The sequence below is a fragment of the Aphelocoma coerulescens genome (assembly GCF_041296385.1).
Source record: "Aphelocoma coerulescens isolate FSJ_1873_10779 chromosome Z unlocalized genomic scaffold, UR_Acoe_1.0 ChrZ, whole genome shotgun sequence".
Classification (NCBI taxonomy): domain Eukaryota; kingdom Metazoa; phylum Chordata; class Aves; order Passeriformes; family Corvidae; genus Aphelocoma; species Aphelocoma coerulescens.
Genome location: NW_027184085.1, coordinates 13,032,710 through 13,058,037, shown reverse-complemented (window position 1 = coordinate 13,058,037; position 25,328 = coordinate 13,032,710). Strand labels below are relative to the sequence as shown.

Sequence of the window (25,328 nt, the reverse complement as noted above, 5' to 3'; positions counted from 1 at the left end):
TGACTTCCAAGGGCACTTGCTTCAACAGCATGGTCTCCTCTATTACTAATACCAAAGAAATCACCACTTACTGCCTGAACAGTCATACTGTGACTAGGAAATAATGTTTCAGATTTCAAAGGTAACTTAGAAATTACAGTATGGAGCGCTTGACATCTTAAGAGATCTATACATCATGTTGACACATATAAACAAAAAATGAGAACATACTGCATAATGTCAAGCAGCTTTTTAGCTTGTTTTAAAAGAGCCAACCTTTACAATGTAAAGACACACTTTATTTAGGTCTGAATGGGTCATTTTTCTCTTCCTGTTTTTTTTCCTGACAGCAGACATTTTTTTTTTTTCTTCACCGAAAGGAGTTTTATTTCAAGCAGCTCTGAAACACTTTCATGATCTGTATAGAAAAATGTAATCAATTCTGAAGTTTTTGTAGCTTTTGTTAGCTTTTAATAGAACTATGGAAATCTTTCAGCAGCTACTTTACTTTCCATGAGTGCACAGGGCTCTCAGTAACCCTCCTTACCAAGAGATTTGCACTGGCAGCACAGGGAGAGGCAGGTACATTATTTTGTGATTAAGAACTAGCAGGTTTGCCCTCCATTTATTTCAACCATCCTATTACTGCAACTAAGACATCTGCCTAACATTTCCTTTCACTCTGGTTCATGTGAGCTAAATAACACATAAACTAAAAAATGGGCTTTCAGCAGCTTTTAATAGCAAGGAAAAATAAACTCCTCCAGTATTATAGATGGACAATCTCTGTCTTGGCTTCATTACCTATGTTATTTAAAGAAAATTAGTGGCTTTGCACTAGCAAAAACCATGCAAAAGAATAATATGTTGAGCTCGTTTTGTCCAATATGTGCAGTAAAGTTTTAGTTAATGATCTTGCACATAAAATGCTAGTACTCTGTGTCACCATAAACAGTGTAACCAAGGCATTCATTTCAGCGTGTCCTGGTCCCCAACCTTTAATGGAGGCACCACGTTGTATCCATTCCTCTGCTCTGCTCAGTGTTTGAGCCAGGAATGACCTTTTGCGCACAGAGCACTTGGTGCACACAGCACTTGCATCCATCGCCCATCTCACAACTACACGTAAATAATTTTGTGACAGCGGTAGCTCAACCTGAACAGTATCGCAGAGCCAAACCAAACACTCCTTCTTGTAATGCCTTCTCCTGTCCCCTTCTGGTGTGCACATATATATAAAAAGATGCATTTATCAGATGCCTGTGTCTTTATTGTACAGATATCATATACCCTGTTTCTTTTCAACAGATTGATCTGTCATTGTCCCACTTGTTGCCTGCAAAGAGGCTGTAATTCAGAAACTTTTATTCCAGGTGTCTATCACTGGATTGTCTGTACTGAAAGAAGTTAAGATGACTTTAAAGTGAACATTTACATTTATGTATAATACTGTTTAATATTTATAAAGTAGATAACTTCGGGGAATATTTTACTCTCCTGTACTTAGAAGAATTGTCTTTCGTGCAAATTACTCTTTTTTCAGATGCCACAGTAGGAAAAGAAATAGTCTGAAGTTAAAGAAAAATCGAATAAAGTAATTCTTTCAGACATTATTTCTGAGTCACAAATCTGTTGCTCCTGCAGAGACAGGGAAATGGTCCCAAGAAAGGCTGACCACTTCATCACAAATGCCTCATTTAGTGGAAGATAGTTGTGAAATTTCCCCTTACTAGGCAGATGACTGCAGTGATGGAAAAGCCATGCTGCCCAAAAGGCTTCACAAGGAGTTTCGCGCTCGTCTCTCCATCTTGTCATCCAATGGAAATTTAGAAGATGCCTCCTGCAGAAATGGCATCCTGGCAGCCCATCCAGATGACATTTAGGAGACCCCTCCAAATTTCCAATAAACATCTCAAAAACCCTCACTAGTCCCATGGAAGGCACAGATATTGATTCTCATTCTCATTCCATCTAGTAAGGTGATTGTGCCCCCCTCTACTGTGCTACAGCCCCTGGCCTGAGATCTCCTTCACAACTGAGAGCTTGGAGGGTTATGCAGATTTCAGACTGATGAAGAGCACACAAGTGTTGTTGGTGTGCACACACCTGGCTCTGGAGTCTACATGCAAGGTTCTCACCCTACTTCCTAGCCAAGGGGTGCAGAGAGAGTGCAAGTGTTGCAGGATGGGCTGTGCACAAAGCCTAGGGCATGCAGCAGGAGCTGGTCCCACTTGCCTCCTGCATCCTCTCCCTGCAGGGCCTGGGACTTAAACGGGGGAGTGGGAAGAGGGGAGGGTAGGGGAAAGGAGGAAGGAGAAGGAAAGTGGTATACAGCAGACGAGGTGGCGCAGAGATTGGGCAGAGTCGGGGATAGGCAGCCCTGACGGTGGCAGTGTTCGGACGGGGCTCGGCGCCTCTTTCCCCTCTTTCTCCGCCCTGCCGGACCACCCCCCGCCCGGGGGTGCAGCTCTGGCCGCCGTCGCTGCATCAGGCAGCCGTGCCCGCGGGGTCCGGGACGGGCAGCGGTCACTGGAGGGACTGCTTGGGGGCTGCTCCTCTTTCACGGGAGAGAGAGACGAGCCGGTGCGCACACGTATACAGCCATAACCACACACATATGCACACCTGGGGCAGAGATCGTACGAAACAAACCCGCAGACAGGTGTCATCTTTGCGGGCGGCCCGGGCCGGGCCGGCCATGCTCAGCGCGGATCCCTCCGTTCCGCAGCTCCGGTGCTCGGCGCTGTGCCGGCGCAGGGGCTCCGGGACCGATGGTCTCCTGGGGTTTCGCTGCTCCATCCCATACACGAGTGCCTTCCCCCCACAAAAAATAAATATCCAGAAGCAAAGACTATTTTAAAAGACAAGCCCCGCGAGGCTGAGGGAGCGATCTCCCGACCGGCCGCGCAAAGCCTGCGCTGCCCAGCCGCCCGCCCGGGCTGCGCCGCGCTAATTCCGCAGCACCGGCGACATGAGGATCTCATACCTCCGGACAACTGCGTGAGTCATAAATACACGGCGCAGGGCTGAAAGTCGACACTGTTTACAGCGGCTTTGCCGCGGCCTTCGCCGAGTCAAACCGCCGCCCCCCGCGCAGGGCCGGGCTGCGCGGAGGTTCCGCACCCCGCACTGCGACTTCCGCGGGGGACCCGCGGCGGCGGCGACACCTGCGGCCGGCGAGGGGCGAGGAGGGCGCGGCCTCCCCGCCGCCGCCAGCCGTCGGTCGGTCCGTCAGTCCGTCCGTCCGCGGGAGCGCGGCGAGCGGCGCTGGGGACAGACGCGGTGTTGGGTTACCCCGGCCTGGCCCCGCCGCCGCCGCAGGGCCAGCGGGTGCCGCGGGGCTGCGCCGGCGGCCGCGCAGCCCACGGTATGTCGGGCCGGTGACTTCAGCCGGCAGATATTTGGAGGCTCCGCGGGGTCCGGTGCGGGGGGCAGCGTGTGTTTGGGTCTGAAAGCGAATCAGCGGAGGGCGCGTCACTGCCAAAGGGCCCTATAAATCCATCTGCGGCGCCGAGTCGCCCTGGCAAAGCCCCCGCGTCCGCACGTCCGGCTCCGCGCTCACGCCGTCCGCGGGTGCGGCGCCCCCCGCGCCTTGCCCAGCCCCGCACCCCCACCCAGCCCCGCCGGCCCCCGGGGAGCCCGGCCCGCCCAGGCCCAGCCGGAGCGGGCGCTCCCGACACCGGCCCAGCTTCCCGCCGCGCTCCCGCTTGGATCTAAGCTTTCGCCGCGACGGGACCCCGCTCTGGAGGAGGAAGCCTCACTGCTGCTGCTGCTGCCCGGCTGCTGCTGCTGCACAAATCCCAGTGCCGGCCTCTGATTCTCACAGCAGGCTGAGGGGGGGTGGTTAGATTTTTTTTTTTTTTTTTAATCGTTTTCCCCTTCCTTCCTCCGCTGGGGTGGGGTTTTTTCGTGGTATTCTTTTTTTTTTTTTTTTTTTTTTTTTTTTTTCCCGCCGTGGTGTGCGTGTCCGAGCGGTGCGCGGCTCCCGGCAGTGCTGGACCAGCTGGCGTTACAGGAGCGCTGATGTCTTCATCTGACTCCCCGCAGTTGTTGATGGAGTGTCTTTCTCAGATTTCCAGGCAGGGTCCCAAGCGCAGCACCCAGCGCCAGCTCCCGCTGCCAGGCGGCGCTCCCCGCGGCTCGGGCCGCTCCCGCCGCTGCTGAGCGCGGCTCCGGGGCCGGGGCTGGCAGAGACCCCCGCGGCGCCGCTCCTGCCGTGGGCACAGCACCTGCGGCGGCGGCGGGGGACGCCGCCGGGGACTGGGCTGGCGGCTCCCCGCTGCCTCCATCCAGACCTGCGACCTTACACCCCCTCCTCCATACGTGTCTCCCCCTTCCCCCCTCCTTTGCGCAAAGAGGGTGCCGGCGGTCGGACCCCGACCTGCCCACATGCATCGCCCGTCCGGCCGGTCGACTCCACGGCGTTAATGTCCATCTCGGGTCCGACGAGACCAGCTCAGAGGTGAGGGCGAGGATGGGTGCGCGGACGGGAGGGCGGGGCGGGCGGGCACTGTCTCCGGGGGCACCCCGCAGCTCCCCGAACACGACGAGGTGCGAAGGCAGCGGCCGGCGGAGAAAGCGCGCACCGAGCGGCAGCCGCGCCCTAAGCCCCGCCGCTGGACCGGGATCTCCGCGGGTCCCCCCGGCGGGGCTGCGCCTCCCGGGCCGGACGCTGCCCTGTGCCGCCACCGGGCCAAGCCGAACCGGGCTGGGGGCAGCTGTTACCCCGGGGCGGAGTGCAGAGGGCAGCGGGTACGTGCCGTGGCAGACCTCGGGCAGGGCGGCCGGGAAACGAGGAGGAGAAAAGAAAAAGGGACAAGGGAAGGGAAGGGGAGAAGGAAAGGGAGAAAACGGAGGATCGGTGAAAAAAGATAAAGAGAATGAAAGAGCGAGTAGGGGAGGAGAAGAATACAAGGAAGAAGGGAAGAGAAGGAAAAAGAAGAGGAAGATTAAAGGGAGATGGAAACAAAGAGGAAAGGGAAAATGAAAGTGGAAGGAGAAAAGGGAAGGAAAAAGGAAATCTTGAAGCAAGGGGAAAGGGAAAGAGGAAGACAATAGTGAAAGGGAGAAGAATGGGAAAAAGGAAGAATATAAGGGAAAAAAAGGTGACAAAGACAAAAGGTAAGATAAAAGGAGAGAGAAAATTAAAATGAAAGAGAGGACTGGATAGGGGAAGGGAAAGAGTGGGGGGAAGAAGAAAGGGGAAAAGAAAGATGGAAAAGGGAAAGGAAAGAGGCAAGAGAAAGGGAAGGGGAAGAGAGGGAAAGGGAAAGGGAAATGAAGGTTTGCTTGTAGCAGATCAAATCCGCGCAGACCAGCACCCAAGATCAGCCCAGTCCTCCCCGGTCCAGCCCAGGAACAAGTGCTGGAGAAGCACAAGGTGACCCGCCTGCCAGTGAACACAGGGACATGGTCACAGTCCCACGTCCCTAGAAACAGACTTCTGGGACCTGCATGCCTGCATTCCCCAATGCAGCTTTCTCAGGCACAGAGGGACTGGAGGCCATCCTGTGCCTCCCTCTCCCACACCACTCACTTGCTGGGGGGAGCCCACCTTACTCTCTCTGCCTGCGCTGGGAACAGGTTGTTGCTCCATCCTCTGTGTCCTCAGGCCTGGCCCGGGTGAACCAGGCTGATCTGGGGTGCGAGACTGCTCGGCTTTTTCTCAGGGCTGGCAGGGTTGGGGCAGGACGGGGGGAGCACAGCAGCTGGGAGCTAACCCTGCCTCTCCTATCTGCCAGGGGCCCGTGTTGGAAGGAGATCTAAGATGAAGTTATGGGATGTTGTGGCTGTCTGCGTGGTGCTGCTCAACACGGTCTCCACCTTGCCCCTGCCCACCGGTAAGACGCCTCCCAAGGGGTCCCCTTCAGTGGTAGAGGGACCTGAAGATGATCTCTCCCCCATCAGCCTGCTGCCTCCCTATGCTGTGCACAGTGACTGTAAGAAACATTCCCCTTTGTAGCAACTGCTGTCTGTCTTGCTAAACCTGCTTTCCCTTTGCTCGGGCATCAGGATGAGGAAAGGATGCCCCCACTTTGTGCCCCTATTTCTCCACAGGCAGTGTCATTGGCTTTGGTCTTGCTCAAGCAGCTCCAAACCTAGTCATTCTCCAAAGCTTGGCATTGACAATTGCAGTGGCAATGACCCCTGCCCACTCCAGCCCTGCCTTCTTGGTAGCCTTAAGATCCCTCTGGTTGAAAAACATGAGGAGCTGGGAAAGTTTGTTGTATGCAGAGGAGCCAAGAGGAGGATCTGGTTCACACACCTCACAGCGCAGGCACTGAAAGTCCTTCCCCACTGCCTCAGCCTCCGCTCCCTGCTCAGACCTGCCAATGCAATTATTCACTGCCTGTAGTGGGCGCAAGTCCTGATGGAGGCTTGGCTCCGTGATGGGAGGCACTGTACACATCCTGGAGTACTGCTGAGCTTCATTAAATCCTCCTTGGATTCTGATCTCGAAATTAGTGTGTCCGCATGGAAATTTACAGAAGAGTAGCTGCGGCAGGGTTAGGAGCTTGATGCAGAGAAATCCACATGAACTAGCTCACAGTAAGACAGTTTGCAATCCAAATGGCAGATAATAATGCCTTGCTAATAATAGGTCCTGTACCTACAACAGCAGGTACAGGATTTTTACAGTGGTATGTGAGTGTTATGTTAACTCTGGTGGCTTTTTAAAGAGAGAGGTAATATGACGCAGTAAGAAGTGGCAGAATACTCACATGAATAGTGGAGACGTTCACTTAGCAGAGGCGCTGACACAGTTTGAAGGTTGCTTCTTTTGCCCTTGCTCAGCCCTCTCTGTTTAGCTCGTTACAGGATGCAGACAGTATCCAGTAATTGGGATTCATTTCTATCTCCTTTTCTGGAGGCATGTCCTTTCCCTGCGCCTGCCACAGCTCCAGTCACGGGCATCCGCGCTCTGGTTTCTCTGGGAGCAGCCAGGCTAACGCAGCGTGGAGGAACCAAGCATGGAATTATGTGCCATGACTTCACTTTGACCCCTCCCAAATACTCTTACACACACACACACACATCTATGTCTTTTCCCATTTAGTCTTCTCTCTTTCCTTCTCTTGCTAGTGTTGGAATCTTGCCTAGGCTTCTGCCTCCACATATCCCAGCCTGGGCTCCTGCTGCTCACAGACTGGCAGACCCTGACATCCTTTCAGGCCGTCCACACAGGGAGGTTGGCCAAAAGTGTTTCCTAACAGGACTCCAGCCTGCCAGGATCATGGGTTTATCACACATGGTGATCTTCTCCATGGTGAGCCATGTGGCGGATAAGTGCTGTCCTACAAAAGGTAGTGACCAGCTTTTCAGGCCACTGTGTTCTTCCCCTCCGTACAGGCTTGCTGAGGTGCTGGTGGCAGTAAGAGCATTAGGGGGAAAGCCGTATCAGTCAGTTTGTAGCTCTGGCAGAAGCTACAGAGTGGGAGACCATTAATGCTCCATCTTTCCAGAGTGATAGTATTTGTATGATGCCAGCTTTTATCATGAAACTACCTTCTGGGAATATGGTCCCTGGTGGGCTGATTCCTCTGCAGCTCAAGGGGACAGGCAGCAGTAGTGATTCTCTCAGTTCCTAGTATTTAAAACTTCTCATCATTGTCTCTTTTTTTTTCCTTTCCTGTGGATTGGGTAAACAAGAAACAGGAAGAAAGACAACCTATGTTTTACCTGGGCTGTGTTAGTATCAATATTATCTTTGTTTCCAGGGTAAGGCATAGTCTTAGCCATGCACAGCTAGGTCACTGGTTATTTCCCAGGATAGCCATTTGAGAAAGGGCTGATAGTTTGGTCTCAATCTCTTAACCCTGTGTATCACAAACAGATGGGCCTGGCTGCAAGGGGAAAGGAAGCAGTGCTGTTCTCCATGTCAGAAATAAAGGAAAACCCAGCATGTTCCTGTCATCTTTGTATGGCAGCAGCTAACAAAACAACTGAGCCTGAAAGTTAGAAACGCTTCCCTATGTTGCCAACTCAGATGAGTCAGGGGAGACCTGCAGAAAGGTGACTGCAAGAGAGCAGTGAAATACTTTGATCCACTTTTATACTGTTTGTAGTTGATTTAAAAGTGTGTGGAGAACAGTCTGCAAACAGGCTATGAGGCTGATCCTACCCAGGCACATTGCTGCCTTCCTGCTGCAGCAGCACTTTGCTCAAGTCACTCCCATCAGTATCTTTGACATATTTGTTCTCTCCACTTACAATTTGGTGGCATGCACCCTTCAGCACAGGAAAGACAAAGAACCAAGTACACAAGAGGAATCAGTATCTACACCATGTAGATTTCCCTGTCCACTTGGAGGTTTCTGTCACCATCAGAGCACAATGTAGCACGAGCATGGAGGTGTGCTTACAGCTCCCTGGCTGTCTGCTGGTGAACCTACCATGTATTCATATCTCTGTGGATGCTGTTGGTCAACTGCTTTGCTAAAGGCTTTTGCAGGAGACAGCTCACAAAGAGGTGGGAGCACCATCATCACCTCTGTTGCCTCATATGCATGGGGCAGTGTGTGGGCCCTGAGCAGGACTGGGTGCTGCGTGCATTCAGAGAGAGGTGCACTGCTGTCCCCTAAAGCAATCCATGTGAAGACTGAGTGGGGAGTAGCCATTTTGCTCCAAGGTGCCCACAGAGAATTTGGGTCTCCCACACACCACTTGCATCAGGTCTTAGTAGGATTGTGAGATCAAGTCCACTCCTAAGGGCAGGCCAAACAGCTTGGTGGAGCACAGATCTGTTTCCCAGGCCCTTGACACCTTTTTGCATTTTCATTTGATGGGATTGCTTTCTCTGCAAAGTGCTCTGAGGTCACCTGATGTTACCCCATCCCTTTCAGGTTGGCTTGAAATCTTCCTTCATTCCAGGCTCCAGGCAGGGTTCTAACCTCGTGGGCTGATCAGGTGTAATGTGCTGACCTTTGCTGTTCAGGGCAGTAATTAGAGATGGCAGAGGGTGCTAGCAATTGCAATCTTCTGCATTTTTAATTGGACTGGAGGCTGGAGTATCCACCACAAATGTAGTGCATTGGAGATGAATCCAGTATTTGTAGGTGTTTTTCATCAATATTCGTGGGATAGCTTATTTCACACTCACAAAAAAAAAAAAAAAGTAGAGTTTGTAACCATTTCTTTGTTTCCCTTATGCTACAATCCTCTGGGGAAGAACACTATTAGCTTAAATATCAAATGCAAGTAGAACAAATATAAATCAAATTATTATAAACTAAATACTAAGTCAGCAGCCTCAGAAGCATGACAGTGCAGAGGGAGCTAAATGCTTGTTTGCCTTATACACAGTCCCCAGCAAATACCTCTTGTAACTGCTTGCTGTTGGATGCACATAATCAACAGGTACGTGAGGACTGGAGTGTCCTAAAATTCATGACATGATATGTATTCTCTTGATCAAATGAGAACGTTTGCTAAGAATGAGTGGTAAGCAGGTAGAATTAAATGAAACATCTCACCATGGGATTTTCCCTCCTAGCAAGAGGAAAAGGTGGGGTTTTTGCATCATGGTGTCTGAGTTACTCTACCGCTACTGAATGGTCATTAATGGTTGGAGCTCCTTTGGTACATGCTGTGACACACCATGGTATGTGTGTATTATACCTCTGTTAAAAATTCTTCTTACCCCTGCTAAGAGGTATTTGATGTAAAGTTACTGCTTTTTGCTGCAATTTTATCAACTAATACAGAAAGTATCTAGAAAAAATAGTGATGTTGTAGGGCTCTTTATGGCAAAAACAGTATTTAATTATGCTTCCAACGGAATGCATTTCGTTCCCTACAATATTTATTAGGCCCATTCAGTGTTATGAACTACAACTCTCATGTTTCTGTCCAGGCTTTGCTGCTCAGCACAACTACAGTGTGGCATATGTGCTTTAGCCTAAGACACCCAGAAGCTGCATAGGTGGCCTGCCCTGCACAGTAAACCCATAACAAAGAATGCATCCCGGAGGTGTCAGCCACACCGAGCAGGTGCCACCCTGCATCATCTGATCCCTGTGTACCCAGCACAGCCAATGCATCCAGCACAGCTGTTGCATCCTGCCAGTGTCAGGTCGAGTGTGCCTGGGTGCCCGAGCCAGCATATGCATGCACTAAAGTTTGTTTGCACAGGGATGAGCAGGTTGTCAAGGTATTCAGAAATCCCAAGCATTCAGATGAGTCCATTCATGGGCAAAATTCTAGAAAAAGAAGAAAACAGGGTTGATCTGGTTAAGTCTAGAGGCATGTAGCCCTAAAAGCAAATTCCTCTGGAGTTTCACATATAAATACTGAATATATTCCAAAGAGCATTCTGTGACTTAAGGAAGATAGTTCTGAAATGCAGGATAATGAGGCTCTATTCTCATTTTGACTTATCCTTTGCTGAAAGTTTTACTTCTTTGCTGTTTTTCAGTTTAGGGAGCTCAAAAAATTGCCAGTGAAACTGTGGATCCTGTTAAATGTTTTGCAGGTGCTTATTGACAGATAATGTACCTGGACATACTTTTCTTGGTCATCTTTCCTAAGCCTCTTCAGTATATTTTAGAAATCCCTGGGTTCAGGGTTTGCAGATGAAGAGCTTCAAAACATTCCTTGAAAGGCTGAAGAATTCAGTTGTGTGAAGTATTCATCAGACTGTTATTGAATTTAGTGGAGGAGGCATTGTTTGTCCACTAGCAGAAGATCCTCAGACTGATAGATTGTAATGTCTTTGTAAATTATACTGTTCCTGGTTAGTACTGCAAAAAGCAGTTTTAAAATAATTAAAGTTACAAAGACTTTGAGAAGTCGTTTGGGTCACCAAATCCCACCCTGCCACAACTGCAGATGTTCAGGGATGGACATCTTTCATCCCCCCCCCCCACACTGCCTAGTCATCTATCACTGCAACATAAAACTTGTAGCACATAGGCCAAACCCTACATAACTACATTTGTTGTGGATTCCCATATTTTTGAGGTAGTAATTTAATAAGTAGAAATAAACAAGGAATACAAAATACTGCAGCAAAACTTGTGTTCAGGATCATCAGACATCTAAATAGGCCACTGACACATTAGTGTTGGTAGAGTGGTTAGCACTGCAGAGTGGTCATTTTTTATGAAACAAAGCTCAGTTTCTGATCAAGTGATATCCTCTGGTAAAGTGAACCAGAGGAAAGATTTCAGTGGGTCCTGGAATTTCAATCCTGATTACAAAGAGAAAGAAAGAAAATAGGATCAAAAAGATTTACTTGAGACAGCTGCAAATAAAATATTAAGACACAAATTACATGTTAGAATATGTTTTAAGACCAAGGACTTAAAATTAATTTTGTGAGGTATTTCATGTGCCAGCATTCTTTTAAAGGAATAAAGCCACTTGTATAACCTAGCAGAAGTTTAGGCTGTATGTATTATACAGCACTTAAACTGAAACCTGCAGGTGTATTTCTTTGAAGTCTTTGGGAGTCATGCAAATATTTTAAAGATTATTGAATAGGGATATTCTTCAAAAGAAGCAAGCACTGAAATCCTTGTATTTGTTTTCCTGTGTCGTGACTGGGCAGTGCTAGAGCAGTATGCTAAATCTTCTCTGGTGGCCACATTTTCACAGGCAAGCTGGTCCCCTTTAAATAACAAGCTATGTACAAACATTTGCACTATCTCTGCTCCCATCCAAAGCATTTCTTTGGCAAAATCAGTCAATACTCGGGAAATTTCTGAAAGGAGGCAGTATCCAGTGTAGCAGTTAGGAAGGACCTTGCTCTTCTGAGCATATGCCAGCACTATCTGGCAGGTGCCAGTCCACACTTCCCAACATGAGACCTTCTGCAGTGGAGTACCTGCACCTGCCCTAGAGCCAGGGATGGATTATTATAATAATAACAATTTTCAACCAGCAATATGAAAACCTTCCATATTTTTCCTTTTGTAAACTCATTGAATTGAAGGTAGGGAAAGGCAACAGTAAAAGATCATGTGTTACTTATAGATCAGATCAAATCTGGTAGCAGCAGAGGTTGCCACAAAGAAACATCAGCCAAGATTTTGCCCAGACTGCTCTGCCAGTTCACTGCCCCAGGGAAGAGACTGGGTTAGGGTCTCTTTAGGGTGTGTTCGTTCTGCTTTGCTGCATGTCTTTGTTCCTTGGGGACTCTCCTAAAACCCAGTGGGAGAGGCTGTGTAAGAGTGCAGGTGGCCCAGTAATAGCTGATGTTATTGATTTAGGCATGCTCCTTCCCTTCAGTGAACTGTTACTGAGGAGGGGCTGGGTTACCATTGTGGGGTTTTACTGATGTCGTAAGAGGGCTGGGCTGGATCACTTTTGCACCAGGGATGGTGAAGAAAATACCGTCAGTATTTCCCCCTTTAAAACTTGTGTGCTTGCCTATTAGCTGGCTGCAGGTGTTCTTGCTAACAGAGATCACAGGTTTCAGGTCCTGCTCATATATACTCATCTGAGGCTCTTGCAGGATTTGAGGTTCTAGCTTAACCAAATACTCAGTGTAAACCTAGGTTTTACTGAGAAGCTGGATATTTACACAGCACAGTATGGATGTGGAAGGGTACCAGATCTTAGGGAGGAGACAACAGGTACGTGTCTTCGCCACTCCTGGCTTCAGGGAGGGCACTGGCACTTTTTCTATCTTCCCCTTTTACTCTTTTCATGCTGTAATTTCTGATGAAGGGATGCTCTGAGGGTGCTGATGTACCCACCACCCCATAGGATAAGGTCCTAGTGCAGATGGGCTCCTGACAGCAGCTGCAGGAACTGCTAAAAAATCTTGAGTGTAACTGCTGAAAAGCCATCTGCTCTATGGTGCTCAGAGCTGGTGATTCAAAGCTGTGTCAGAGGCAAGACCACATCCTCCTGTTGCTCCTCTGCTCCTTGACTGCTAGTGCACCTCTGCCCACCCCAGAGAGGCCAGAGGTGGGGGTGGGCAGAGGAGGGCAGCCCATCATTGAGCAGGATCCTGTGAGCAGCCTTCCTGGACTGGGTGAAGAACAAGAAATTCTTGTGAGCAGGTCAGCTCATGAGGCAACTTCCTCTGCTTAACATGGTTCATCTGACCTTGCTGCTCCCCCCTGCTCTCGGGGACTTCCCACATTGGCAACAACTGTGGTGGCCCTATTGTCTCCCCGTTTTTCCTCTGTTGGGAACCAGCATTTCTTCCTGCAAGAATGCAAGCAAAGTACAGAAGGGGAGGCACTGCCAAGCATGGCAGAGTGAAAATACAAAGGACTCTGTGGATTTGTTATTATGACCAACACGTGGGAAACTGCAGGGTTAGCTAGTGAGCTACAAACACATAACTTGACTGCTCCACAAGGAGCAAGAACACCAGGAAGGTCAGTCCTGGGCCTTCTGCCGGGTTTGCCTCATCATACTTGACTGGTGCGAGTGGCCCTGGCATCATCCACTGGGTTATTTAGCACTTGCCTTGATGAGAGACAAGTGACACCAGGGAGAGGCTCCATTTCTAAGGGCTCTCTGAGTCTGAGGGGAGGCCACAGCATGGGCTGGGACTGAAGTAATACAGAACTGTATTAAACATTTAAAGATAAACTGACTCTGGTGTGTTTGATGCTCTATTTCCTAATGGATACAATCAATTTGTTTCCATTTCACTCTTGGTCCTATGGATTTTCATGTAAGGCATGAAAGCAAAGTTATGCCTCAGAGAGGTGGTATTTTAATTGTTTAAATGCCAAAAACATTTCAGCATAACTATTTTTAACACCCACCTTCACTTAGATGCCTTCATATACTACTCTTCGTCTTTTTATACAAAATATTTCATTTTCAATTAAACAAATGGTTTATCCCCATCATAGCTGCTACTGCCCCATCACTTTGCAAAGCAGAATGATCATTACGTTAGTAATTTTAACCTGGATAAGATTGCACTTCCACAAGCAAGTTGTTCCAAATCTCTCCTAAAGTATGTCCTTGTGGTGTGAGATGGAGGCATTCTATATTCAGATAGGCTATGTCCACTATAATGAGCACATGAAAACAGTACTGCAAAGCAAGTTAAATAAAAAAAAATAATTATTGAATAATGATTATGAAGTAAAGTAATATTTTGATTATGAAGGTCCCAGATTAAAGTACCAGAGCTGTTTCTGAAAAGGGGCCAGTTAATCCTAATGCAGATCTGGATCTAAATTTTCTAAATACTGCTTACCATTACAGTTAGCTGGATTAAACCCCTAGAACTCTGAACTCATACTTTAGGGCCTGATATTGCTGTTTGAACTTCTGTAATTGAAAGACTGTGCTAAGGTTAAATAATTTAGTTAAGTGTCTGGTCTAATATTTTGATGTGATAGCTATACACTGTCACAAATGCATGCAAAAAAGCTACAATCTAAAAGCAAAATCTTATTTTATAATGTTTAGTATACCTTTTGTGACTTCTGTTACATCACTTTAGGGTGATGTAAAGTGCCAAATTATGTGGCAGTGACATGATTACATTTTTCTGAGATCAGTATGGAAAGGTATTCTGTAAAGCACAGTTTCAAACAACTTAAGATGTCAAGTTTTATGAAGTTGAAAAAAGAAAAGGAAAACCCACTGATGCCTTGAGAGGCCACCTAAAAACAGAGACTAGACAAGAATAAGGGAATAAAGGTAGGTATTTATTTGAAGGGCCTTCAAAGGTACCCCCTGGGGAGCCAGAAGCTACTGCCAAGATGGACCCCAGGATGGACAGCAGGTCACGAGTTCTTCACACTTTTATAAGTTTGGTTCATTTGCATATCAGGGTTAATTCTTCAATTAAAGCTTCAGTTAATGATGCAGTTTCCCAAGCTCAGACCCCTCTTAAGATGTTGGGTTATATATTTTGGGCCTAACTAGCCCCTGGAGGGGCTTTGTTATGTCTACCTAGCATGAGAGAGCAGAAGTTAACAGGCTACAAGAAATTTCAGAGTTACACACTAGGCAGTACAGGATTTGAAAAGTATGAAAGTTAAAACCTAAGGCATCACCACCTATATAAATTATTATTTTGCAATATACAGGATTTAAGCTTTTCTTGTATGCCATAAGAGACAGCATGGTCAGAAGAAACTGTAGTTAGTCTTTTAAAGGTACCAAAAGAAGTAACTGGATTTTTTTCTCAAAAATTGAAGATCCAAACCATCAGTTTGTGGTCAGGTACAAGCTGAGAATTTCTTGCTTTACCATGCTGGGTTGCTGCCATTGCATGTGGGGGACTACTTTAAAATGAATCTGCTGATAGTGAAATCAAATGAATAGATTTACAAAATATAATTGCGATCACATTTGAACAGACAGAAAAAAATTGTCCATTTTTACTAAATGGAGGCTGTTTTTTCAAGAATGGGACGAGTTTGGTTTGAGTATCTATTTAGACCTGTTTCATGTAGAAATCTATCAGAACACTGTGTAATTCATTCTTCTAAAAAGTGCAGGGATCAGATCCCAGTCGTGGTGTCATGTGGTGTCTCTAATTAAATAGAAATGCAAGGACAGGTTCTGGGGGGTTGCAGTGGGGAAGATGCCCGTAGGAAAGCATAGTTGCCTGCATGCCCAAAGCAGAACTCGGGACTGAATTTCTCCAGGGGCTAATGGGGAGTGCCGTGGCTGATTGGCTGCAGGATTCTGTACTCATACATGCTGCCAGCTCTTCTTGTGCCCAGAGGACAGAGACCATGCTTGGGGACAGGCAGGTCAAAACTTCAGGTTCAAGACAACATCAGTGAGGCAAAAATTTCAGTTTGCAATACAGAGGGATGTTCCAAACCTAGGAGGCTGGGTCAAAGCTGTGATCTGACTGTGCCCTAAATGTTCAGAAAACAAGCAAACAGCAAGCAGATGGTGCAAATATTCTTGTGTTGGGTTTTTTGGTTTGGTTTGGTTTTTAAATTGGTATTTTAAGTTAGTCTCTCTCCCTCTGGTGAAGGTGTTCACCAACTCTGCTCCCAGCCTGAACCCTCTGCTAGATTCCCATTTTTCTCTGTCTCATGACATTTCATTCTTTCCTTCTTTGCTTTTTTATTCATTTTTCTGGTCATGTGAGAGAATCCTCAGCAATCAAGAGCCTTTATTCAGCTGGACAAGGGAGACAGAGAAGGTGCCCAGAGGCAGACTAGCACATAGACTGTCATCTACACCCAGCATTCTTGATTCTCTGGCCCTAGAAAACAGACTCTTGCTCTTGTTGCAACCATAGGAAAATGCTCTTCCTGTTCCCACCTGGGTGGTCAGGTCCTTGGCACAGTAGTGAAAGAAGGAGCATGGAAAGGAGCTGCAGGAGTGAGCTGAGTGGAGCAGGACACTTACGGTGGATGCATTTCCTATAAGCCCTGCTGCCTACCCTAGGCTCCTGCTGGACGGGTGCTGGACAGAGGTGATGCATAAACACCTACAGGTGCCTGCACACAGACTGCCTCCAAGGGACTTCCTCAGGGAGCTGGACAGTCAGGAAACAGCTTTGAGAATTGTGACAAAAAACCCAAACAAAACCTCATGACTTCACACCGGTCTTGTGAGAGATCACAGCACCATAGTTTAAGCGGTGGGGCTCAGCGTATCACATGCACCCAGTGGGGTCTGTGAGCCTTTCTCCCACACTCTGAACAAGATACACAGAGACCCTGTGTTCCCTGGGGGAAGATTTTACTTTTCCAGAACATACGTTCTTTTCCTTTGGGGAACACAAATGTTTTGAGATGCATCACAGGTGCGAGACAACCTTTGCAAACCTATATTGAACACATGCTGCACTGGGCTATCCTATCCTGTCCCATCCTGTCCTGTACTGTCCTGGATGTCTTTCAGTTTTTAAATTCTAGTTCCTTTACACCCTGGGGCTTGGGACCAGGAACTATTGCTCAGAGATCTTTGCTGCTTTAATGCCACAGTATCCAACCATTTTCTGCTGGCACATTGCACAACATGACAGGCATCTGTCATGTGTTTGTTCTCTCAGCTTTCCCACCAGAAGGCAAGTGTTTTCAGTAAACTAGTTTGTTTTGAAAAACTGTGTGTGTGTGTGTGTATAATTAGTCGTATTTGTGTCTGTGTATGTGTAAATGAAGCACACATACACACACATGCAAAATGTGTATCTGCTTCTCCCAGGGGTGTGAAATCCCCCCAGCAAACTGTCTGCTGCACAATCAAGTCAGCACAGTCCATGCAGTATGAGATAAGCAAAGATGCTGTGAGACTATAAACATTTTCTCAACAATGTTGCAGACAGAAGGGTAACAAAGTACACCTCTATCAACGGGCTTTATTCAGTTTACAAACCATGTCTCCATGCTAAGGCAGCCCCTATGAATGTGGTGATGTTCCCTGGCCACAGCTCAGCTCAGCACCCCAGTTGTCCCCAACAGAACTTACAACCGAGCAGGGACCAAACAAGTGCTCAGCATGTGGTGTCTGTGGTGCAGAGAAGTCTCAGCATCCCTGGAGCACATCTACCAAGTGCCTATCAGGATGGGGACATCCTGCAGTCAGTCTTCTCCACCTTCCCTTCTGTCTATTATCTTTTTACAGACTTTAGTGCTTGGTCAGTGGTTATTGCTCATTCATGTATGATGTCTGGTGGTAGCTTCCTCAGCACTTACCTCTAGTGCCTTGTTTCAACCCATCATGCCTGGTGTCAGTGCTGGTGTTTCCACTTGATTGCTCTGGGTCCTATTTCAGCAGTTTTTTGTAGCATTTTGTTTAAGGCTCTAGGTTTTCACACCCATACTTATTGGACAGCTGAATATCCCTACTGAGTCATGACGGCATCTCAGCACAAGGTGACAAGCCTCCCTTCACTGCTGGTTGTTAATCTTTCCTCCAGACCCCTGTGACCCACATTCCTAGAGACTGCTTGCAGTCACACCGATGGCTCTAATCTAATCCATCAAGCAGCAGAAAATTGGCTGAGTGCAGGGATTGGAGCTATCCCTAAAACTGTTAAATTATGGAAGCAAACTTGGGATACCTTGGCAGTGCATTGGAAGCTGCCAAAAGAACATTGCTGCCCTGCTTATGACCAGTTTGGGGATCCACAGGCAGAGGGGAGTGTTGCTTACAGAAACTTGCAAGGTGTTACTGAGTAGTCCAGTAATGCAGCTGCCATCATGTTAATTGGTGTACCCATATAGCCTGTAACAGCACATGTATTTTAGGTAGGCAGATACCGACCAGGATCAAGAGCACATTTTGTCAAGGGAAGCTCTGTGACCACTCTTTCCACCAGTTTCCTATTATCATCCACATGCCTTTTATCTCCTCATGTGATGTAATCTCCAGATATCGGGGATCACTGCAGGAGTCTTATTGGTAGATTTGGATGTCTGCAAGGGATAGTTTCCAATTCCCTGGCTGAAGGGGAACTCCACGCTGGAGACAGGAAATTAGAATTCACCTTACTGATAGTGCTGGCATTCCTCCCAGTGAATTTCCCAAGAATATCCTGGTGCCACAGTAGGTGATGAACAGAGCAGGGATCCCCAGGTCCATTAGACAGTTGGAAAACTTCTTGCACAGTTCGTGTTAGAGCCTTAGTGAGATTAGCAGGATCAGTCATGCTGCTAGTGGCCCCATTTTCCGGGTGCAGCTAGTCTGTGTGTGTAGGTAGGACTTTTCTATTTGGATATGCTGTTGGTCTGATTACTTGATCTACTTTTTGCCCTGCTGCTCCCACCTTCTGCAGGGTTGACAGCACGTCTGCATCAGCAGCATTGCATGGGCCTCTTCAGTGGTGTGTTTCCTCAACCTGAAATCTCACAGGCCATGTGCAGCACAGAAGGCTCTCAGTGGCATAACCTGCCCTGGTGCGGCTGGGGTAGGAATCATACATGAAGCAGGATAGACCTCAGCGTCTGCTTTTAGCAGGGACACGCCCACCACGTGGGCCTGCCCTCCTCTTATCTATGACCCTCCAGGTTATAGTTGGCAGAACAATGCTTGAACCCTGTAGCTGTCTGATTGGTATTTAGCCAAAGTAGACTCCTGCATGTAGCACTCTCACAGGGGCAGAGAGTATTTTTGCCCCTCAGTTGCAAGCCATTTAAAAATGATGTGCCCACTTGAATTGTTATCTCTTCAGGGAATCCACGGTTTTGTTTCTCCCTTCTTAGGACAGGGACACTTACACTCTCACTGCGCTGGCAGTGTACCAGGCTTGAGATAAGTACGAGGCTGAAGGCTGCAAACAAGAATCTCTACATATAGGTTGGCTTTCCCTGTAACTGTCTCCTGTCCCCTTCCTGATGTTTGATCACTGCATTAATTTTGTTAAGACGTCATATGTTTCCCTATGGTTGTGTTTCACTCTCCATAGCCAGGGTCTCATTGCATCATAATGTTGGTACGAAGGTTGGACTAGGAATACATGAAAGAGGTGTGGGTTGGGGTAGTCACAGTAGTATGTCGGCGGGGGAAGCTGAAGGTCAGAATGGAGAATGGAACTTCTAGAGCCATCTCCTAAGGGCTACATCCTTCTCTAATTTGGTTATAGACTAAGAAACCTAGTTTCTGTGTAAGAAATCTAGAAACTACTCAGTCCCAAACCAATCTGCCAACTACTTTCTGTCTGTGTCAGGGCCAAGTTTATACTTCAGCAATGGGGGTTATGTGAGCTCCATGTGGGTCATCTTTTTTAACTGAATCTAGAAACGTGTCTAGCCCTTGTTGCTTTAAAGGAACAGAGCCCACCTATTGCCTGGACCTGGTTCTTGCTCAGTAGAGCAATATTTGTATGGAGTAGGCAGACCAGCCTGTTCTTCAACAGGGCTGGGTGGTACATCCAAAGGATGTACCATCCTAGCAGCCCCCTCCAGCAGGTATGGCTCGCAGTGGGTATCTCTGCTACAGAGACAGAGGAGTGAAAGAAAGGTGTACTGACCTTTGGTATCACAGGAATATGGGGCTGGGTGCAGGGTCCTGCCTTGTTCAGGTTCCACATAGCTGTATAGATAGCAGCCAACCTTCCTTCATGTCTTTGACAGTCACTGGTCTGTGACATTGTTGTTTTTAGCATGGATATCTGTAAAACAAAGTGTAATTCACTTTTTTCGTATCCAAACTCTACAGTTTATGGCATCCTGCTTGCCTCGTATCACCCTCATTATATGGAGGTACAAGATTTCCAGCCTCCACTACTCTTTCACCAGTGTAACCTTTTTTGCTGGATCGATCCACCAAAAAATACATACTTCTGATCCATCACTGTTTTGTCTTGGAGGGAGGCCTCTAGGATGTGGCAGCAGTCCCTGTTCCTCCTTATATGCAGATGCACTCTGTTTCAGCAGGTTTTTGTACTGACAGAGTTAGGATTCTGCTGACCCCCATCTCCTCTGTATTTGGTGCTTCTACTGAGGATATGAGTGTGCACTCTTGTTAAGCAGTGAGGGACAGCCTCATGCCTTCCTCTCGCCTGTTAACAGAGTCCATGCTACCCTGTGTGAGCTGGGTACCTGTGCTGCCTGGTCTCCCACTGGGATTCCTATCTTACTGTGATCCTTAGGGAAATGTGTTGCTGAGCCTTTGCCTAAGGAGATGTTCCTATCTCAGCACCTCACTGGGTGGGAGCCTCTGTTGCTTACTGAAGGTACCAGCCTCTGACCGGGTGCACTGCACTGGATATTGCCTTTCCCAAGGTTTGCTGTTCCTGCAATATTTGTAGCAGTATTGGAGATGGATTTCCCACATGCACAGGGCTGGGGTGACACTGGTCTGTTACAAGTTAGGTTGTTAGGAGTTAAGTACAGAAAGAAGCATTCTCTTAGGACTTACTGAAAAGGAAGAACTCTTAATTTTTGGCACAATTAATACAAAAAACCCCCTCAATATTGCAATGTAGTTTTTATGTTTAAGATACAGTCATTAATAATGTGGTGTAAGGGCACCTACACACAGGGTCCTGACAGCCTGACCCCCTTTAGTTCTCTGTGTTCACTAAAGCAGGTAATTCTGAGGGATTTAGTCCATGGGAAATTTAAGGATTTCAAAATGCAATTTTTTTCCTAAATCATGAAGAAATGGCAAAATTTAGGACTATTTCAGAACACATTTAATTTCACCCTTCTCGAAGAGGTTCATTCTGTTAGTATCAAAACACTTCTTTGATTTCATCATATAATTTACTTGAATAATTTATCAATGATAGAATATATATCAGGTGATAAATTAAATAGATTAAAAATTATATTTTCTTGAAAGTAAAATGCATTAATAATATTTCTATTGCCCATTAACATAATACTTCTATTCTGACCTATTTCTATTCAGCATCTAGTCTAATCAGCATCTTGTGATACAAAACACATGAGAAATTTTTCAAAAGCTATGAAAATAATTACCCCCAGAAGCATTAAAAACCCAGGCATTCAGCCAGAAATAATATCTCAGCCTGGTACCCCAGGAAATCCTCCTTCTGTCATGCCCAAAAACCTTATTGATAGGTGGCTTTGGCAATACTAACAGCTGCTGGTGTGAAAAGAAAATAATTAACAATTACAATCACAAAATTGCTTTAAAGAAACCTCTTCCTATTGCTGCTTTGCTGGGAAGAGTCTGTATAACCTCTTTACAGTGGCTTCATCTACCAATTAACTAATATTGGTACCATGACGTACTTTTCCTTCCCTCTGTTTTCACAGGGCTCATTCAATATTAAAAATGCACTGAAATGCTACCAAGCATCAGCCGACACCCACAGAAATACAAATATGTCTCATTTATCTTTCCCCAAATGAGTTTCATTGATTATCTAAAACATTCCAAATTCTCCTTGATTTCTAAGGGTCCTGGGCATGTGTTCTGAAGTGATGGACAGAAAAGCTTGCATGTGCATAATATTTTTGAGCTGTGAATGACAAACTTCATGATAACTGATGTATGACAAAGCCTTTTCTCTCTTTCCCAAACAGCTAATATGCCAGAGGATTATCCAGATCAGTTTGATGAGGTAGTGGACTTTATTCAAGCCACTATTAAAAGACTGAGGAGGTCACCAGATAAACAGACTCCAATTTTTTCTAGGAGGGAGAGAAACCGTCAAAATGCAGCCACAAACATAGAGAATTCCAACAGAAAAGGAAGGAGAAATCAAAAGGGCAAAAATCGAGGATGTGTCTTAACAGAAATACATTTAAATGTGACCGACTTGGATTTGGGATATGAAACCAAAGAAGAGCTAATTTTCCGGTATTGCAGTGGATCTTGTGATGCAGCTGAGACCACCTATGACAAAATTTTAAAAAACTTAACCAAAAAGAAAAAACTGGTCACCGACAAAGTGAGGCAAGCCTGTTGCAGACCCACAGCCTTTGATGATGACCTGTCCTTTTTGGATGATAACCTGGTTTACCACATACTGAAAAAACATTCCGCAAAAAGGTGTGGATGCGTCTGACAGCTGCATGCTGAGGCGGCACCAGTTTTCCATTCCTACTACGCTGCAAAGAGAGGGACCAAGGTTCCCAGGGCAGTGTCTGCTCCAAGTGGAGGAAAAAGGACCAAGAACACAGAATGAGGAGCCATGAGAACCTGGGGATAAGGAGGCATGCGGCAGAGTAGAAGGATGGAGACTTCTGACGTCCTATGGGGATTTAGATAAAAGCTCAGGTGGAGATGACGATGGATGGATGATGCGCACGCTACCTTTCCTGTTTGACTCAGTCCACCATCAGTGAGACTCAATCCATGAGGAACGTGCTTAAAAACACAACCCTGCCATACCATGCTGTGTTGTAGTTATGCCATGACATACCAGTTATACCAAGAAGCTTAGCTAAGAAGTAGCTTAGGAGTACTTTACTAATCCCCTGTGCCCTCAGCTCTACTGAAAGACACATTGTGCTACTGCTCATTGGAGGGCAGTTCCCAAGTGCTTAGGACAACTCCTAAGCTATAAGGTTACCCTTGCAAGTAAGATGATATTGGGCAAATATCAAAATGACCAGTCTCAAGTTCTCATGAAGCAAAACAGTTCTGCTTACTGGCTAAGTTTGGTTATTTCCATCTTGTGTTTCTTCAAAATGAGTGCAGGACTTTGTTCTTCTGCTACCTGTGAAAACAAGTTGAGTTTTTAAGCACTTCTTCCTAGCATAGTAAGAGAAGTAACAAGCCCAGCCTACACAAAATGCATTTCTTTAGGTTTACAAAGGACTAACGTCACTTGCATAACTACATTTCTATTTGGTCATTGTGATTTAGAGAGACTACTTGATGCAATGCATCCCTTCAGAGACATAAGTATACAGAAGATATTTATTGAGATTAAGTTATTGTTATTTATTACAGTTCAGTAATGAGTCTCCTTATTTATTAAAGTGTCTTTCAAAGGTGCCAAAGCAGATGGCGCTTGGGGATATAGAGAGACAAAGACGTTGGGAACAACAGTCCATGCTTTTGATTGAAAGTGTTAACTTGAATGCAAAAAATCACTTACTTTACCTTTTTTTCTTTTAAACAAAATCTTGATTATGTTCACAAAAGGTAGTGCCGAAGCCTGCAGCCCTTATTCCAGTTCACTAAGCCTTTTGAAAATTACTGCAGTCATACATGTGCAGGAGCAGCAATGGCTCTGGATGAGTGAGGGTCACAGGACTTGGCTCAACATTAGCAATTTGTTAGAAAAACTAATTTTAGTCATATTTTAAATGTAGCCACATTTGTTTTCTCACACTTTATGCCAACTGACCTCATATAACTATTGACAAATGGAAAATAATCACATTTAGCCTTATAATTTCTAGTTATATTTATTTAAGCTTTTCCTTCCGTACTTCCGTATAGAAGAGGTTAAATCCCTCTAACTAGTTAGCCCTGGATTTAATATAGCCTGCAAGTAAACAGTTGTGTTAAATAACCAGAGTGTTTTGTATAATTTGCTGAAACATTACAGGATCATACCCGTGCAGCAGAACAGTCCAAGTTTCCTTAGCAGGGAGGTCGTACAGCAAAGGTGTTCATACGTGACCGCTAACACAAGCTCTCATTCTGGAGACATTTTTCCCAAAGGAGCAGGAGTGCAGGTCACTAGACATACCTGACAACCAGTGAAGCATCAACTCCCACAAAAGCAACATGAAAAAAAAATCCCTATTGAAAACGATGGTCCAACCTTTTATCTCATGCATGTAATGGCTCTCCACACTCATTTTGCCCTGGGCCTCTTGGGGCACAACTGAAGAAGGGTCTAGAGGTCAAAAAAGTCCAGAACAGGCATAGAAAGTTGTACCAGGTGTATGGCATGTAATTCATCCCCGACTTCCGCCGCTTTCCTGGGCGGAGGGAGGACAGCCCTGGACAGCCACCCGCAGGGTCTGTTCTCACACTGCCACGGGGACACTGTGCCTTCCATGCTGCGCAGGGGTGGTGACACCACCACCCTGGCACGATGTGGGCACCGAATGCCTGCCAGGCGGAGGGTCAGCTGCACTGCCGAGTGGCTGAGTTGCGACAGCGCTCAGAGCTGTGCTTTCCCTTGCTCCAGCTGATGAAAACTTGCCTCAAAGCATTTTCTGCGCAGCTTGAAGAGGCTGCAACCAAAGCAAATCTCTATGTTCAAAATACAAAAGGGTAAAGTTTGTGATTTTTTTTTTTTTAATTTGTTTTTTTGGGGTTTTTTTTTAGTTTTTAGACCTTACTGAAGACAAGAGTGTGCTTCTCTGGATTTTTTTACTTCACCTGCAATTATATGTCTCAGTCATTTGTGTTAATCAACCAAAGTTCTCTACAGACTTTATTTTTGTACAATATTCATTTTATAACTTTTTACAAAATAAAATTCATTTCTATTGTTACCTGGTTGTTGCTTGTGCTTCCCCATTGTATAATTTCCAAGTTACAATGTTGCCCAGTTCCCCAATCTGCATGAGACAATGCCGTGGAACCAGCAAATCTTCTACGAAGTGGAGCCATCCTCTCCTATCTCACCACCACCTTTAATGTGGATCAGAGCTGTCTGTAGCTTCTTAGTGAGACACAACTGAATCACTGCAATAACTGACTTGAAAATGTGTGCTGAGCAGTGACAGTAATCCACACAGGGGCAGGCTTCAAGCCTGTGGTTATGGAAGCTGTCCCTTGTCCATGCAGGGCTGCAGTGTCTTTGTGGCGGTCTTGCCATGCATGGCCACAATTCCTGCACACAGAGGAGATTGCATTTTTCTTTGCTAATCCAGGTGTCACATCAATTGGACTAAATTCCATCCACTTTGGCAGTTCTTTTTCCTTCATCTTTAATCAGGAAAATTAAACTTGAGGAATTTTCTTTTCCACCCCATCAAGGAACAGATGAGGACAGGTTTTGTGGCTGTGGCCAGCAACATTTTCTCAACTGTTTTGTGTTAAGCTTTGCAGTTCCCATCACAGAGCCTATA

General features: G+C 46.4%; 1 protein-coding gene across 2 annotated transcripts; it reads left to right on the top strand.

Annotated features, from left to right (window-relative positions):
• Positions 1-5,746: 5,746 nt before the first annotated feature.
• GDNF (glial cell derived neurotrophic factor) lies at positions 5,747-22,354 on the top strand. 2 transcript variants are annotated; one of them, XM_069002167.1, is made up of 2 exons: positions 5,747-5,819; positions 21,870-22,354. In XM_069002167.1, exons 1-2 carry the CDS (start codon positions 5,747-5,749, stop codon positions 22,352-22,354), a joined length of 558 nt encoding a protein of 185 aa, XP_068858268.1. The 2 variants fall into 2 exon arrangements, with proteins under 2 accessions (XP_068858268.1, XP_068858267.1); XM_069002166.1 differs by having other exon boundaries at positions 5,747-5,918.
• The last annotated feature ends 2,974 nt before the right edge of the window (positions 22,355-25,328 follow it).